Raw genomic sequence first — 19223 nt, 5'->3', positions numbered from 1 at the left:
TGCACGTGATTCAAATCCATATAGTTTTTGAAAAAAATAAAAAGGTCTGTTACTTTTTTCACAGACCTCGTATGTATGTGTGTGTATATATATATATATAATCACAACAAAGTATACGTTGCACCTTTTTTATCAGCTCATTAATTTGGAGTTTTTGTGGTGTACGTCTTATTATTGCCATATATTATTTTATTATTGAAGTTTATTTTGTTTAGTGCTTTGATTTCTGTGAAAGTCCTATATTTATTATTATTATTCTTCATTAATAATAATATTTTGGGCCTCCCAAACTAGTAATAAAAAATGCAACATGTAGCTACTCTGGAAAATATGGTAACCCTTTTCTTGATTTTTTTTTTTTTTTTTTTTTTTAAAGCATTACAAAAATGTAACAGATGAAAAATGATTAGATAAGCAATAAGAGAAACATGAAAAGACCCATGTGTATGATTTATCATGAAAATTTGCTAAACAGAATATAATTATATAGACCTAAAATGTCAATGCTTAAATATCATAAACTGTAGCCAATCAGCCATTTTTATTGTCATATTTGAATTCAGCATACCAAAATCCATAATAACAAGCACATTTTATTTCTGAAATAGAAAATGTTCAGAAATTTGTAGACCAGTGTAACATATAGAAATAAAGCGTGGGATTTATTTTATAGTTTGGATTAGTTAAAACTATTTTCCAAGTGTATCTGTCACACTGCCTTTGTCTTATCCTCACTTAATTTGAAGTAATCCCAAACAGCTGAGGTCTTCTGCATTCGGCTATATCATATTTGCTGTCAACAGTGACATTGATTTGTTTTGGCTGAAATGACATGATAGCTTTCTTTCCACATTTTTACTGAGAAATTACAACATATAAATAAATTAGGCCTGCTTCGGTTATGGTTATTGATGGTCTGAATAGTCAACTTTGAAAATTAAAAACAGAGTAGCATCTTAACGAGCACATATAAGAGTAGTCAAACATTCATGTCCAGGCCTATGTGTGAGATGACCTAAATATAGATTATGTACATGATTACCTAGACCAGAGCGTTTTGAATCAGTGACTTTATGAACAGACTCAGCGTATCAGCAGTCAGAGCAATTTCTGGTACCATCTGACACCCATGAGATTGAGAGTGCCCTTAATCCACTCACATTAATTCCATTTTTTTCTTTTGCTGTCCTATAATACCAAACTCTGTGCTTCAGAAAGGAGATTATCATAGATCGTCTTCTAACATGTCAACTGATTTTTAGTTCCCCTCTTGACTCTCATTTTTCTTCGATTTCTTCTAGTGCTTTTCACCATGACAACCGAATCAGGCGCAGAGTCGGAGGCCAAGCCGCAGCAGGAGAACAAGGAGACGGAAAAAGGGAAAGTTAAAGACGCAGCCGAACCCACCTCACCCGAAGTCCATCCAGAGCAGCTCCCCGCTGCTGCAGGACACAGCACCCCAGCCAGGAAGGAACCGGTCAGACTCCATACACAACCACATTCATTCCCTCTGTTCCCAAACTGGCAGAGGGAGAATGCTGTCCAGTCAGTTGCCTTCAACACATGGAAATCACTGAATTATTATTGGCTATATTTTACCATTTCACCTGTTGTGTTTAGGTACATTCATTCATCTCTTGCATCGTTTTATTTAAATTTTTTTTTTTTGGGTGGGTTAAGATTGTATTCCAGAGAACAGTTTCTCACTGCTGTTGACTGAAAGCATGAACTTAAGTTCTTATAGTGCAGCAGATAACAGAATATTTAAAGAGGAATCTTTCAAATGGTGATACAAGCACCAAATTTGCCAAAAGTACACCTTAGATATTACTCTTTTGAAAAAACCGACGGACCACTTGAATTTTCAATAGGTGGTAGAGAAGCTTGAATCTTCGACTGGACTGGGTTGCTTGAAGCGAGGACGTTTCGCTTCAAATCGCAGAAGCTTCCTCAGCTAAAATTCTTGCTCTGGAAGTCTGACTTCCAGACTACCAAACTACAGAGGATCTTCAGACAGCACAAAATCCCAGTTTACTTTAAACCGGTTAACACCTTGAGACAGAAATTAGTTCACCCTAAGGACATGATCCCTAGTTACAAACAGAGCAATGTAGTGTATTCTATCAGATGTCAGGAAAACTGTAACGAACACTACATAAGTGAAACGAAGCAACCTTTACACAAAAGGCTATACCAGCACAGCAGAGAGGACGCCAGTGGACCTCAGTCTGCGGTTCATCTCCACCTTAAAGACACTAACCACACGTTTGAGGACAAGGAAGTTAAAATATTAGCCAGAGAGAAGAAATGGTTTGAGAGAGGGGTCAAGGAGGCATTCTTTGTGAAATGTTTGAAACCCAGCCTTAACCGGGGAGGGGGTCTGAGACACACTTTATCCCTGTTTACAATGGGATACTCAGGTCAAAGGAGTTTCAGTCTTTTGTTCATAGTAATGAGTCATTCACGTCATCAAGGGAGCCATCAGAAAGGCATCCATCCCATCATTAGAGGGACAGCTGTCCTGTCATTAGGTGTGCTAACTAGAGCACAATAGTTGCTAATTAGAGCTATTGTTTTGTCACTAGCTTATAGCAGTCTGCCTCTCAGTAGGAGGGGTCTGGTTAGGTTTAAAACTCCAGCTTTTGTTGGCTTCAGTTTTATTCTTCTCTACAAGAGTCAGACAGAAGTCAGATTTCCAGAGCAAGAATTTTAGCTGAGGAAGCTTCTGCGATTTGAAGCGAAACGTCCTCGCGTCAAGCAACCCAGTCCAGTCGAAGATTCAAGCTTCTCTACTATGGAAACCACCTGGACAATTGAGAGCCTACAAGAAACTTTTCAATAGGTGGTCACGTAGGGGGTCAGTTGAAGAATTACATAGGGGTCCGAATATAAAAATGCTCCAGTGATATTAAAAATTATACCACATTATTCGTCTAATTGTAAAGATTCCAAAAAGGTATAGTTTGGACTATGTATGACTGAATTCTATAAAGTTATGGGGTAAAAACAACAAGAATGGTGACAAAGTTCAGTTTGTACAGGGGTCAAAAGTTAGAGTTGCTCCAATTTTGTTCAGAGGTGATGCAAGTTATTGGTTGAGTTAATATGGTTTTAAAAAGGAATAGTTTGCACCATGTGTCATGCTTAGTTATCACGTTACGGGGTAGCATATGTCACATGTCATAGAATTTACTGGACGTCAACATTATTTGACCTTTACTTTAGAGACCAAGCATTCAACACAGTCAGAACTATTCCATTTATTAATCCAAGTAGCTCAATCAACAGTTTGCACCATTTTACTAAAATTAAAGCAACTTTTAACTTTTGACCCCTGTAGAAACTGAATAGATAAATAGATAAACTTTATTGATCTCACAGAGGAGAAATTCACATGTTACGTCAGCTCTTAAGACAACACACAAGGTGGGTGCAAGTAGAGGAAAATGTTCATCGAACAGTGTGTGCAAGGATAAGCAATAATAATAATACAACCCCTGGCAATAATTATGGAATCACCGGCCTCGGAGGATGTTCATTCAGTTGTTTAATTTTGTAGAAAAAAGCAGATCACAGACATGACACAAAACTAAAGTCATTTCAAATGGCAACTTTCTGGCTTTAAGAAACACTATAAGAAATCAGGAAAGAAAAAAAATTGTGGCAGTCAGTAACGGTCACTTTTTTAGACCAAGCAGAGGGGAAAAAAAATATGGACTCACTCAATTCTGAGGAATAAATTATGGAATCACCCTGTAAATTTTCATCCCCAAAACTAACACCTGCATCAGATCAGATCTGCTTGTTAGTCTGCATCTAAAATGGAGTGATCACACCTTGGAGAGCTGTTGCACCAAGTGGACTGACATGAATCATGGCTCCAACACGAGAGATGTCAATTGAAACAAAGGAGAGGATTATCAAACTCTTAAAAGAGGGTAAATCATCACGCAATGTTGCAAAAGATGTTGGTTGTTCACAGTCAGCTGTGTCTAAACTCTGGACCAAATACAAACATGGGAAGGTTGTTAAAGGCAAACATACTGGTAGACCAAGGAAGACATCAAAGCGTCAAGACAGAAAACTTAAAGCAATGTCTCAAAAATCAAAAATGCACAACAAAACAAATGAGGAACGAATGGGAGGAAACTGGAGTCAACGTCTCTGACCAAACTGTAAGAAACCGCCTAAAGGAAATGCGATTTACATACAGAAAAGCTAAACAAAAGCCATCATTAACACCTAAACAGAAAAAAACCAAGGTTACAATGGGCTAAGGAAAAGCAATCGTGGACTGCGGATGACTAGATGAAAGTCATATTCAGTGATGAATCTCGAATCTGCATTGGGCAAGGTGATGATGCTGGAACATTTGTTTGGTGCCGTTCCAATGAGATTTATAAAGATGACTGCCTGAAGAGAACATGTAAATTTCCACATTCATTGATGATATGGGGCTGCATGTCAGGTAAAGGCACTGGAGAGATGGCTATCATTACATCATCAATAAATGCACAAGTTTATGTTGATATTTTGGACACTTATCCCATCAGTTGAAAGGATGTTTGGGGATGATGAAATTATTTTTCAAGATGATAATGCATCTTGCCATAGAGCAAAAACTGTGAAAACATTCCTTGCAAAAAGACACATAGGGTCAATGTCATGGCCTGCAAATAGTCCGGATCTTAATCCAATTGAAAATCTTTGGTGGAAGTTGAAAAAAATGGTCCATGACAAGGCTCCAACCTGCAAAGCTGATCTGGCAACAGCAATCAGAGAAAGTTGGAGCCAGATTGATGAAGAGTACTGTTTGTCACTCATTAAGAGTGATGCTGAAAAACTAATTCATGCATTTATTTCCTCTAGGCTGGACTATTGTAATTCATTATTATCAGGTTGTCCTAAAAGTTCCCTGAAAAGCCTTCAGTTAATTCAAAATGCTGCAGCTAGAGTACTGACGGGGACTAGAAGGAGAGAGCATATTTCACCCATATTGGCCTCTCTTCATTGGCTTCCTGTTAATTCTAGAATAGAATTTAAAATTCTTCTTCTTACTTCTAAGGTTTTGAATAATCAGGTCCCATCTTATCTTAGGGACCTCTTAGTACCATATCATCCCAATAGAGCGCTTCGCTCTCAGACTGCAGGCTTACTTGTAGTTCCTAGGGTTTTTAAGAGTAGAATGGGAGGCAGAGCCTTCAGCTTTCAGGCTCCTCCTGGATCAGGTGACCTTGAACCATCCCTTAGTTATGCTGCTATAGACTTAGACTGCTGGGGGGTTCCCATGATGCACTGAGTGTTTCTTTCTCTTTTTGCTCTGTATGCACCACTCTGCATTTAATCATTAGTGACTGATCTCTGCTCTCTTCCACAGCATGTCTTTTTCCTGATTCTCTCCCCTCAGCCCCAACCAGTCCCAGCAGAAGACTGCCCCTCCCTGAGCCTGGTTCTGCTGGAGGTTTCTTCCTGTTAAAAGGGAGTTTTTCCTTCCCACTGTCGCCAAGTGCTTGCTCATAGGGGGTCGTTTTTACCGTTGGGGTTTTTCTGTAATTATTGTATGGCTTGGGGCAACTGTTGTTGTGATTTGGCGCTATATAAATAAAATTGATTTGATTTGATTTAAGTCCATGCCTCAGAGACTGCAAGCTGTTATAAAAGCCAGAGGTGGTGCAACAAAATACTAGTGATGTGTTGGAGTGTTCTTTTGTTTTTCATGATTCCATAATTTTTTCCTCAGAACTGAGTGATTCCATATTTTTTTTCCCTCTGCTTGGTCTAAAAAAGTAACTGTTACTGACTGCCACAATTTTTTTCCTGATTTCTTATAGTGTTTCTTAAAGCCGGAAAGTTGTCATTTGAAATGACTTTAGTTTTGTGTCATGTCTGTGATCTGCTTTTTTTCTACAAAATCAAACAACTGAATGAACATCCTCCGAGGCCCGTGATTCCATAATTTTTGCCAGGGGTTGTAATACTTGTAACAGTACAAGACATAAGAAATGAGGTAGAAATAGAATATGTGTGTGTGTGTGTGTGTGCGGTTCACCTTTCGCGGCCTCGCAGTTTCGTGGATTTTTTTTAGTCCAATTTTGCATGCTTTTTTTTTTTTTTACAGCGCATTGTGTTCATGCGTCCTCATCACGCAGGCTGGTCGCGGTACCGCGAAAGGAGAGTACGTGCATTGTGTTCTGCGTGTCTGTTTATAAGAATCTTTTCGCCCAGAAGAAAAAAGAGCGTCAACAACTACCCGTAACTGTGTTCTTCACTCGGAAAAGACACCTGCAGCGAGGTGTCACTCAGTAGAAAAAGACGTGACAGCAGAGCAGCGCCAGGATGAAGAGGCGCGATCCGATGAACTGTGAAATACTGGTCAGTCACTATTAATAGTTTCTTATGTGTCCAGCCTCGTAGGTTGATCGCTAAAATTAAATTTGTTAGTTCTAAAAGCCATCATAATTATTTATAGGAAAATGTTCTATTTTTATTTCTCAAACAAATGTTTGGGCCTGAAAACAGGTTGGCCTTATTTTTCTACTCAGGTTTGAACTTTGAGAGTGTTTACACACGAGAGAAAAGTGAGAAAATGTTAATGCCTGATTGAGAAAAGTGTATAAAGTGTGTAGTGAGGGGTTTTACAGCCTTAAAACGTCTATAATAATTGTAAAAAATAACGCTGACTACTTCGTGGATTTTGCCTATAGCAGGCTATTTTTAGAACGTAACTCCCGCGATAAACGAGGGACCACTGTGTATATATACATATGCATATATATAAACATGATTGGGATTGAAAGGGAGCTAGGAGCATCTTCTTTACAATATGTGAAATGGAGTTTAGATGTGATAAGGTGACATTAGTGCTGGGATTTGTAAACGAGTTGTTATTGCACATGATATGTGGACATATTAATAATATTGCACATGATTTATGGACATATTATTGCATGTGGTTATTTCACAGTGTTGTTGTACAGTCTGACAGCAGCAGGGAGGAACCACCTGCGGTATCGTTCCGTCTTGCACTGAAATTAACCTTTGTCACCATTCTTGAGGTTTATACCCCATAACTCCATAACATTCAGTCAGATAATCCACACTATACCTTTTTGGAATCAGACAAATAATGTGGTATAGTTTTCAATATGATTGGAGCATTTTTATATTTTAACCCCTGTATAATTCTTGAATTGACCCCTACGCGGTTGCCTGTTGAAAATTCAAGTGGCCCGTCGGTTTTTTCAAAAGAGCAATGTCTAAGGAGAAATTGTGCTGGATTTGGTGCTTATATCACCATGTGAGGTATTGTTTCAGTTCTTTGCTCTATTATTATAAGAGTTAGTTGCAAGACAAACTTAATAGCTCTTAGCACACCATTGTTAAACATCACTGGTCACAGGCAAAGAAACTAAATATTAGTTAATGTTAACTGTCTGTGAATTGGGATTACATGAAGGAGTCCTTTCTTCATTGCAATAGTGATTGACAGGTTGACGGACGAGTTCAGGCAGGGTCTCCATGGGTTATGATGCTCAGTGGTAACATTATGGTCTGTAGTGAGAATAGAGAGCAGGTTGAGCTGAGCCTGGAGAGGTGGAGATACACTCTGGAGAGAATGGGAATGAAAGCCAGTAGAAGAGTGCAGGCAGGGTGGAGAAAGATGACAGGAGTGATTTATGACGGAAGGATATCTGCAAGACTGAAAAGGAACATGTACAAGACAATAATGAGACCAGCTATGTTGTACAGTTTAGAGATTGTGGCACTAATAAAAACAGACTGTTCTGTTAGAGTTGGTCTGCACACAGTGACTGTAGCCCAGAGTCAATCTACATGAAAATATGTTCTAAGTGTTTGGATTCTGAGATTATTAGGGTTATCAGAGCGGCGTTGCTGCTTTCACATTTTTGTCATTTTGTCAGCCAGTAATTTAGTTCAAAGCCAGTTCTAGATGTGCAGATTCCACTTTGAAACATCTTGCCCTGTTCTCTGACATGTTTGAGCATCTAACTGTAAGGTGAGCGTGACTGGGCTCAAAAAGGTGCTGACCTGTCAGTGTGGATGTTCTCATAATGTGATATTATGCTAAGGAAGCGTCAGAGTGGAGCACAGTGAATCCTGATGTGTGCAGTGGGGGGCGCAAGAGGAGGTACATAATACTCCATGTCTCTGACTGGGCAGTATTGTAAAGTAGAACATATACAGTTGGGGGTCAGGCGTAACAATGGATGAGCTACATGATACGATAATATATCACGATATACCAGTCACAATTTGATCACATTACAATACATAATTAGATCACTATTCACACAAATTATGTAGAAAATAGTCTGTTTTACCAATTTACTAATTCTAATATACCAGTAAATCATAACCAAACAAAATTTTACCAATAACGTTCAACCTTGCATTCAAATATTTTGTCGTATCTATTTATTTTACAATTAAAAATAAAATCCTAACATATAAATAATATCAAGTGACAAAAATTAAGAAGTCAGTCATGGAAGAAAATCTTGCACACAACAGCTTTGCTCTTCCTGAGGTAGAAATTGAAGTCCTGACATAGTTCGTCAGGCTGCAACTAACAATTGTTTTCATTATTTTAATTTATTTTCTTGATTAATACATGAGTTGTTTCTGACATAAGAATGTCAGAAAATGGTGAAAAATATTCAGTGTTTCTCGAAGCCCAAGATCACGTCCTCAAATGTCTTATTTTGTCCTCAACCCAAAATATATTCAGTTTACTGTAATAGAAGAGAAATGAAATGAGGAAAAACCCCTCACATTTAAGATGCCAAAAAGAGAATTTGAACATTTTATAAAAATACATTGATCGATTTCCAAAACAGATGGTGATTAATTTCAAAATGAATTCATTGTTGCAGGTCTATTTTCAGCTTCATATTATTTATTTATTTTTTTTTATGCATATGCAGTGATTGTTTCTATCAGTGATAAATGTTCCATCTGGATTGAAATGATTTCCTGGCTATTGTAGATATATTAAAAGCTAACTCCAAGTTCCCAAATGTAATTTAGATTTTCTTATATGGTTGAGCACCGTATTAAGAGATCCTATAGCAGTTTAAGTACATAAGGACAATTCAGTGGATTAGAAAACTTTCAATTTAAAAATGAAAAGAGGAACTGACTCCTCATTTTGGGGTAAAAAAAAATAAATAGAAAAACGTTTCGTAAGCTCTCTTTCAGACAAAATTGACTTTGGGTGTTGTTTTCAGTGAAGTGGAAAATTGGATTTTCTCAGTTTAGCACAGAATGGCGGGACACCTGTAGCTGTTCTCAGCCAGACCTGCCTGCATTTGTTCAAGGTTCTAGGCTTGATTTTTAGGATTTGGACATGTGACACAACTCGTAGTTTTCTCAGACTAAAGTGCATCAAATGACTGATGTCTAGTGCAGGTGGAGCTTGTTTGTAAGGACAAATGGTGGGCAGGCGGGATCTCTTCAGTAGTGGGCACAGCTAACCGAAAAGTTGGCTTTGATAACCACTAATCCGCTAACTAAAAAGCTAACTTTTATAACGCTGAACCAATAAAAAGTTAAGTGTGATATTCAGCCGTGATCTGGAGCTGTTAGCATCAGACCGTATTATGTACCATGTGAGTTCTCACACGTGATTGCGCTCTGTGTGTATATTCCTCCGAGGGCGGCGGCAGAGGCGGCGCTTGAATCCATTCACAACATCACTACGGCGCTACAGTCACAGCATCCAGATGCATTTTTCATCATATCGGGTGATTTTAACCACGTCACTTTGGACTCTACTCTCCCTTCTTTCCACCAATATGTGAACTCTCCCACAAGGAAAAATAGGACCATAGATCTGCTATATGCAAATTCCACAGATGCATATAAAGTGTCCCCTCTCCCTCCTCTGGGGAAATCCGATCATAACCTCATCCATGTGCAGCCCATATATATTCCCAGAATGAAAAAGGCAACCTGCAACTACTAGGCAGGCCAGAAAGTGGTCCCCTGAAGCGGAGTAGACACTTAAAGACTGCTTTGCCACCACTGACTGGAGTGTGTTTATGAATGAATGCACATGGTGAGGACCTTGAGGGGGTGGTTGGATGTAGAACTGACTATTTGAACTTTTGTGTGGATGTGGTGGTGCCTGTGAAACCAGTAAATTGCTTTCCCAACAATAAATCATGGATAACCTCTGAGGTGAATCAAGTCCTAAATCAGAAGAAGGAAGTGTTCAGGAGCAGAGTCTGTGAGAAGTTGAGGGAGGTGCACGATGAGGTTAAAATCTGCCTGAAGGAGGCTAGAGAGGCATAGAGTAAAAAGCTGGAGAGGAAGCTGGGTGAAAACAACATGCGGGAAGTCTGGAATGGTATGAAAGCCATTACAGGCTGCAGCAGCAGGGGCAGTGTGGGCTGCATGGACCTCCAGCGAGCAGAGGAACTGAACACTTTTTTTAACCATTTCAGTTCCCCCCCAACGACCTGCTCACCCCCACAGCCCTCTCCAGGCTCCTCTGACCAACACTCTCCTGCAGTACCTTCGTGCGCCCCTTTGTTTCTGACTCAATTGCTCTCTGTTTCTACCTCAACTCCTCCCTCAATCACGGCAGAACAGGTGACCAAGGAGCTGCGACGTCTGCATCCGAGGAAGGCCGCGGGTCCAGACCAGGTCTGTCCAAGGCTCCTAAAGGCATGTGCTGCGATGCTGGGTGACCCTCTACAGCAGGTCTTCAACCTGAGTCTGCGGCTGGGGAGCATCCTCTCATTGTGGAAAACATCCTGCATCATTCCAGTTCCAAAGAAGTCTCGTCCTCGGGAGCTGAGTGACTACAGGCCGGTCGTGCTCACGTCCCACATGATGAAAACACTGGAGCGACTGGTTCTGCAGCTTGTGTGACCCCAAGTGCAGGCAGTGAGGGACCATCACCAGTTCGCCTACCAGGAGAGGGTGGGTGTTGAAGATGCTGTCCTCTACCTCTTGCATCGCGCCCTCACATACCTGGATGTGGGGTGATGCATTGTAATGATGCTTTTCTTTGACTTCTCCAGTGCTTTTAATACAATACATCCCAGCCTTCTCCAGGAGAAACTTAACATCATGGCTGTGGACCCCCACCTTGTGCTCTGGATTTCGGATTATTTGACCATCCAGCCACAGTTTGTACGAGTGGGGGGATGTAGGTCCTCTGCATTGACCTGCAACACTGGAGCACCTCAGGGCACTGTGCTTTCACCCCTCCTCTTCACCTTCTACACTATGGACTTTCACTACAACTCTGATACATCTCATACAGAAGTTCTCATATGACAATGCAGTTGTGGCATGTATTAGGGGGGTGAAGAGGGGGAGCATAGGAGCATGGTGAAGGACTTTGTGGGATGGTGCCAGCAAAACAAGCCCTTGCTCAACACCACCAAAACAAAGGAAGTGGTGCTTGATTTCAGGTGGGCGCCACCCTCTCTGCAGCCCATCGTAATCAATGGATCCGAGGTGGAGGTGGTTTCCACCTATAAGTACCTTGGGCTGCAGCTGGACAACAGGCTGAGCTGGGCAGCTAATATGGATGCTGTCTCCAAGAAGGGACAAAGTAGAATGTACTTTCTTAGGAGGCTGGCTTCATTCAGGGTCTGCTCCAAGTTATTGTACATGTTCTATCAGTCCATCGTGTCCAGTGTTCTTTTCTACGCCATTGTGTGTTGGGGGCGGTGCGAGGAAGAAGGACATTCTGAGGCTGAACCGGCTCATTAAAAAAGCAGGCTGTGTGGTGGGACTGTGTCTGGACCCTGTGGAGAAGGTGCTGGAGTGGAGAACACACTCCAGGATCAGGGCACTCCTGTCCATTCAGAGCCACCCCCTGAACTCTGTGATATCCAAGCAGGGGAGCACCTTCAGTTCCAGACTCCTCTCCCTCAAATGCTCCACTGACAGACTGAAGAACTCTTTTGTCCCTCGGGCCATCAGGGTGTATAATGCAGCCACATCAGCCAGGGGCAGCAGAAGGGGGTTATAACTGCCTAAACATAGTCTCAGGTGCCTTGACTCCTGTAATTTGTTGCAGTTTGTATACTGTTTTTGTACTTCTTATTTATTAACTTGTCTTGGTGCTGTTTTTATTCATTAACTTATTTTTTAACTTGTGTAGCATTTATATGTATGAATGAGAGCGACGGACGCCACACAATTTGCCTCGGGATTAATAAAGTATTTATCTATCTATCCAAAACCCTAAAAAAAATTAGCGGAGGGTACAGGTAACCGCTAACTTTTAGTACTGGCTCAGCACACCTTCTCCGACTGATAGACCAGTTTCAACTTTTAGCACAGTAGAAGCTTCTGAGTAAATTCATTGCGAAGCGATCACAAACCCAGAACGAGCCAGCACAATGACGTCTCACTTACCTTTCATGGTGGCAGTGTAGATCAAACGCAAGACACTTTCACTCATGGTTTCATTTATAAACAGACTAATTCCATTCAGTTTATCGACACATGAACAGCAACTCTGTCATTTTTACAAAGTGAGAATATCGCACTTTTAAAGTAATGCGCTAATTCTGAAGGTTTCAGCGTTAAACCAGCAGAAGCGCCAAAAGGCATTATGAGAAATCAGTCTCATCTCATCCCCCGCTCCTCTTCCCCCATGTCAAAATGCATAGATCACTGCCATCTGCTGGATGGGAGCGTGAAAAGCGGCCAGCATGCTGAGTCACACATCACAAACAGAATTTTCAGGGTTTTTTTAGAAATGGAAAAAATGACATCTCTTTGTAAAAACCAACACACAAGTTACAAATTGTAAATTTGTGTTTGTGGATCACAAAACACGTGTACAAATCAAGGACTATTTGTAGATCACCCTCTGTGCATTTGCAGGTATTAATGAGACAAATTTAATCCTCTACCTCCCAACTCTTCTGTACGTTGCTGCACAGTGAAACCGTCTGATAAGACTGATGATTAAGTTGTACACATATCAGTCATCACAGAACCTACTGTGGACAAACTATATCTGCATGAATTACCGACCAGTTCCCATTTAAGTCAAAATGGGAACCTTGCTACTGTCAAGACATGAAGTTTGTAAATTGTGTAACACAAAATTATAATTTTGCCTGGGAGGAAAAGGACTAACTCCATAAATAAGTGTCTTTTCACTTAAAAAAGTAAAGGTTTGCATGTACATGCTGACTTTTAAAGCAGACACACTGTTGATCATAATGCAGTGCAGCAGTGCATTATGGGAGTTCGGGGTTTGTTTTTTATTATTAGTAGTACATAATGGTTTAGGAGTGTTAGTGTTATAGATTTGTTGTGTTTTTATAGTTCAAGGGATGTATTTAGTTTGGTGAAGAGTTATGTTGCGACCATGAGTGAAAACGACGTTGCGATTTATCTCTTCTGCCACTGTCAGAGCTGCTGTATGTTGAAAGCAAATGACTTTTTTTTTTCCAGCAGCTGGCCCGCCCCCTTCTGCTGGGGGAGGGCAAACATTTTTGACCGCGTTTGGTATAACTCACTATTCAGTGTTTCGCAGTTGTGAATCTCGCGCCGTCTGGCAGTCTGTGACTCACGTGAGAGGTCTGTCTCAGTAGAATTCCGGTGTCAGGAGCTCAACACTCGCAGTGTAACACATCTCATGAAGTATGGACAATAAGACAACATCGGTGCACAGCAGAAGTCCATCACAGATGCTACACCTCCTCTAGATTCAACTTGAGAGAGCGTATAATCATCATAATCGCCCATGAACTCGCTAAATTACCACCATCCACATCCTCGCTTTGCCATTGTTTACATGCACTGTGAGACAGTGGAACTCTGCTGGTGCCACGGTGCATTCCAGGAAGCACAGGCAGCCGCCAGTGGCATTATTGCAAATGCTGAAACACCGAATGCCAGCAAAGAAATGTTAGTAGACTGAAAGTTAGCAAAACTAAATTTAGCGGAAGCTAATTAATCCGCCGATGGTTTTCAAAATTAGCTGAAAAGCTAATCCGCTAACGAAAAAGGTAGCTTTGCTAGTTAGTGGATTAGCGGAACTGTGCCCACCATTGGATCGCTTCTCATCTGGGAGACTGGATCAGAGAGCCTTCCTTCATGAAATGTTATATACCTGGTACCATCTTTAACAAAGATGAGACATACAGAGAGGTGGTTACTAATTTGCATCAAAGCTTTATATCCACCTCATTATTGTTTGCTTCACAGGAGCCACAGGAAGAGGACCAGGTATCCCGCAGGTCGTCCACCAGTCGTCTGTCCAAGTCTCCTTTGAAAGGAGTGAAGAAGTCCAAAATCATGCAGTGTAAGGTCACCCTGCTAGACGGCTCTGACTACACAGTCAGCATGGAGGTAAGACCCCGTGGGGTGTGCGGAACCAGCTGCTGTTCTTAAAGCGTGCATATTGTTTTGTTTTAAGCCAGCATCACACCCAACAGAACACATCCTGTCTCATCACAATCAGGATGTTGTGTGCACAGTGGTTATGGTAAAGGGATAGATAGACGTTATTAATCCCCTAGGGGAAATTCAGGCATCCTGTGGCTCACAGATACAGACAACGGACAAAATACAACAGCGCTGAAGCATTAAAAGTCAAAATGAATATAAATAAATGATAAAAGATTAAAAAAGAATCAGTGAATAAATCGGAATAATAAATAATTAAAAATAGTTTCAAATAAAGGGACATGGGTCCATTGCACAGTGCCCATGGGGAGTGTCGGGGCAGCAACAACGCTACATGCAGCTTTATACGCGCTGATGATATGGTTTTTAAGATGTCATAGATTCCAACAGACTTGATACGGATTGTAGTTGAGTTTGTACACAATCCACCCTGAGAGTAAACAGGAACAGTAGAGGTGAAAAAGTGGATTTGACCATAAGTTTCTGGATGTCCAGACTGTGGTCATCACATCATGAGCATCTATTCAATCAATATTGTATTTGTAAATCTATTGCATGATAGAACATTTTTCGTTTTGTGTTGAATGTATGTAAAGTCATAAACATTTGTTTGCACAATTCTCTGCTTTCATGTGAATGTGCTCTGGAGCTTATACTTTGCTTTTCTGTATTTCTGGCCAAGTGCTTGTCTTATGCAGCCCAAACATAGCCTTTACTCTTGTTGCTTAATCCACTTGTCTGTTCTTGATACGTGAGCTCTATATCTCTGTTTTTGGGCAACGATTAGAACTGCTGCTTCTCGGACTATGATGAAAATTTTATGAATGGGTCAGGGTCTGCAACCTTTACTGTCAAAAGAGCCATTTTTGTCCCGTCTTCCACAAATAAAATTCTGCTAGTGCCACAAAACATATTTGACCTTTAAAAAGAATGAATAAAGATAACACAGCTTATGTTTTATATATGCAGTTCAACTATATGTTTTTAATTGTTCTTTTTGTTTTGCTTTTATAACTCTATATCAGAAAACTTTGAATGATATGAAATATGTGGAGGTGGGAAGACCCCTTATTTAAGGCCTGCAGCATTTTCCAAGAAAAAGAAAGAAGCTGGAACAGGGCAGTTTATTCTAAATGTAAGAATTAATCATTTTTACAGCCAGTTTTCTTGAGAAATGCCAGGGGATGAATACTTGAACATTTTCGTCACTGACTATTTCTTAGACTTCATTTACATCAATCATTCAGAAATACAAACAGTGTGGTACTTTATGGTAAATCTGTGTCAGGTAGGCAGTTGTCAATAACTAAATGTCCATGATGGAAGGAGACAAGTGAGGGAAGCCACCAAGACACAACTCTTGAAGAACCTTTGGCTTCTGTGGGTGTGAGTGGATAAACGGGGAATAGTGCATTTTTATTTTTATCTTCATTTTACATATAGTCCCAGCTTTTTCTAATTTGTGGTTGTTTTCTGTTGCATTTCTAAAATTACAGAACTGCTATAAAGAAAGTGTTAGCATTTTATTTTATTTTATTTTTTTTACTTTCGAGAACAAATGTTAACACCTAACTCTTATAAAGAAGGAAAAAAAATACCTGGACATGTGCAGGAAAACTTTGATATAAACTGAATACAACAAAGCAGGCTGATTGGACTCCCTATGTTTTTTTGAAAATAAGAATAAAATAAGAGGTAACTTACATTGAAATAAATAAAACGTATAGCTGCACCCTAATAAAATAATACTAATAAAAAAGAAATCAGCAGCTTGTATTTTTCTTCTCACATTTTAGTGTGATGATGGAATTCATCCTGGGGTTTTTTCTCCTCCTCAGTCACATTTTGTGCTTGAACATAAACAACTACATTAACTCACAATCTAAAATACATACTTTAAAAGAATAAAAGCTTATTAAAGTTCAGAGTTCTCACCTGCTTAATGTGAGAACCTGTGCATTGAGACACTGCTCCGTTCAGCCACACTGCCCCTCGCACTCTCCCTGCCTGTGTGAGTCAGCTGCAGCAGCTCTGCACACACAGAGAACTTGTTTGAAAAACTCTGCATTTTAGACAGCTTTCAGCAAGTTGTCCACAGCTTTTTCAACTGTGTTTTTCTAACATTGCCTGTCCAAATCAAGGCTGGACGGCTCACTATCCAAAACTCTGTTGTAATCTCCGAATGGCTCAGCTATTTAAGGCGCAAGTTTGGGAAAAAAAAAACATCTGACTTGTGAACACTTTTAGTCACAAGACCGACAACATTTTTAATTAGACATTGGTCCAGCAGGGGAAAATATCTACTAGCCATAGACCCATGCTGGCACATATAGAACAGTACAGTCCCAAGCAGCTTTTCTCTTGAATTAACTTAATTTTGTGTTGGATTGTCTAGCTTGATCTTCCACTTGGTCCAGGGATCAGTTTAAAGGTGCTATGTATGCAGTAGTATATAATTAGTAGCATAATCTTGTTAATTTTAGGATATTAGTGAACACCTGCATCACTGTTTTCTCCACTGGGTCAAGTGTTTACAGCATAGAAATCTGAACCTGATGCCACCCATGAGGTTAGTAATGTAGATTGTACAATTTCAGTTAGACTTGATGTGAATTTGAAGCTGGGCGATGGAACAATATTCCATAAAATAAGAGTACTGGTATACGTCACAGAGCTTCAAAGGAGATCACCGTGTTAACTGAACGCTGTTGTTTGAGTTGAACTTTTAAGCTTTTTGCTAAAATTACTGAAAATTTTTATTTCCCACTAAAAGATTCAGGTCTGCATTTCCATAGAGTTTTGCATTGCTTTGATTGTGCAGCACGCAATGGAACAATACACCACTGTTTGGCGAGTGTGCGCTGAGTACTCCCGAAGTCTCGCATATGCATGCTACATGGAAACTCCTGAATCTATGGATGGCACTGCACAATCTTTTATTCGTTGTTTCAGGATCTTGGCCACTCGGTCTTCAAAAATTCACAGTATATAATCAGTTGGCTTGTAGCTTTTGCCGCTGGCTTTTCCCGACACAAAGTTGGCACAACAGAGCCGAGCGTTTGGGTTTGGTGTCCAGTCTTTGCAGCATATGGCCCAAGTCCATGTCTCTCGACGTACTTTAGGTTTCTAGGGAATTATATGAAATTGACCCTGCGGTTGAAACTCCCAATGGCACAACAATGGTTGTTTTTGCCTGTCTTTCTGGTCAGTAACACACACTTCACACTATTTTGCTCCTGGTGTGTAGTCCTACTGGTGGTTGGCTCTCACTGCGGTATTGTATCACTTCCTGTTCTGGAGCACAGCGGTGTTTTGCTGTATCTGTTAGCTATTTAATCTGCGCAGTTAGATTGATCTAGTTAACTAGATAACGATTTGTTTCACTCTTCACGTGCCTTAACTAAAGCACTCCCTCTGCTGAATCACCTCTAAATTATTTTCTCATTATTCACTTTGTGTGTTTTTAGGAATCCGCTAGCTTAGCGCAGCTACTAGCTCTTAGCCGGTTTAGCATGGCGGCTTCTCCTGTCTCTCCTGCACTTTTCTGCTCTGGGTGTGAAATGTTTAGTTATTCCTCGGCCTCCTTTAGCAGTAATGGTACTTGTAATAAGTGTAGCTTATTCGTAGCTTTGGAGGCCAGGCTGGGCGAATTGGAGACTCGGCTCTGCACCTTGGAAAATCCTACAGCTAGCCAGGCCCCTGTAGTCGGTGCGGACCAAGGTAGCTTATCCGCCGTTAATTCCCCTCCAGCAGATCCCAAGCAGCCGGGAAAGCAGGCCGACTGGGTGACTGTGAGGAGGAAGCGTAGTTCTAAACAGAAGCCCCGTGTACACCGCACACCTGTTCACATTTCTAACCGTTTTGCCCCACTCTGCGACACACCCGCCGAGGAACAAACTCTGGTTATTGGCAACTCTGTTTTGAGAAATGTGAAGTTAGCGACACCAGCAACCATAGTCAATTGTCTTCCGGGGGCCATAGCAGGCGACATCGAAGGAAATTTGAAACTGCTGGCTAAGGCTAAGCGTAAATTCAGTAAGATTGTAATTCACGTCGGCAGTAATGACACCCGGTTACGCCAATCGGAGGTCACTAAAATTAACATTGAATCGGTGTGTAACTTTGCAAAAACAATGTCGGACTCTGTAGTTTTCTCTGGGCCCATCCCCAATCAGACCGGGAGTGACATGTTTAGCCGCATGTTCTCCTTGAATTGCTGACTGTCTGAGTGGTGTCCAAAGAATGAGGTGGGGTTCATAGATAATTAGCAAAGCTTCTGGGGAAAACCTGGTCTTGTTAGGAGAGACGGCATCCATCCCACTTCGGATGGAGCAGCTCTCATTTCTAGAAATCTGGCCAATTTTATTAAATCTTCCAAACCGTGACTACCCAGGGTTGGGACCAGAAAGCAGAGTTGTAGTCTTACACACCTCTCTGCAGCTTCTCTCCCCCTGCCATCCCCTCATTACCCCATCCCCGTAGAGACGGTGCCTGCTCCCAGACCACCAATAACCAGTAAAAATCTATTTAAGCATAAAAATTCAAAAAGAAAAAATAATATAGCACCTTCAACTGCACCACAGACTAAAACAGTTAAATGTGGTCTATTAAACATTAGGTCTATCTCTTCTAAGTCCCTGTTAGTAAATGATTTAATAATTGATCAACATATTGATTTATTCTGCCTTACAGAAACCTGGTTACAGCAGGATGAATATGTTAGTTTAAATGAGTCAACACCCCCGAGTCACACTAACTGTCAGAATACTCGTAGCACGGGCCGAGGCGGAGGATTAGCAGCAATCTTCCACTCC

General features: G+C 40.7%; 1 protein-coding gene across 13 annotated transcripts in view; it reads left to right on the top strand.

Annotated features, from left to right (window-relative positions):
• Positions 1 to 19223, top strand: part of epb41l3b (erythrocyte membrane protein band 4.1-like 3b) — a 97589-nt gene that overhangs the window by 18628 nt on the left and 59738 nt on the right. For 12 of the 13 annotated variants that reach the window (XM_034184026.1, XM_034184027.1, XM_034184033.1 and 9 more), the window contains 2 exons: positions 1302 to 1477; positions 14209 to 14352. In XM_034184026.1, the coding sequence (XP_034039917.1) occupies positions 1313 to 1477; positions 14209 to 14352 (309 nt within the window). In that variant the 5' untranslated portion in view covers positions 1302 to 1312. Of the gene's footprint in view, positions 1 to 894; positions 905 to 1301; positions 1478 to 14208; positions 14353 to 19223 lie in introns of those variants that run through there. The other variant, XM_034184028.1, reaches the window with a different exon arrangement.

This window comes from Thalassophryne amazonica, chromosome 12 (assembly GCF_902500255.1).
Source record: "Thalassophryne amazonica chromosome 12, fThaAma1.1, whole genome shotgun sequence".
In the NCBI taxonomy this organism is placed as follows: Eukaryota; Metazoa; Chordata; class Actinopteri; order Batrachoidiformes; family Batrachoididae; genus Thalassophryne; species Thalassophryne amazonica.
This window is presented reverse-complemented; position numbering and strand designations above follow the sequence as displayed.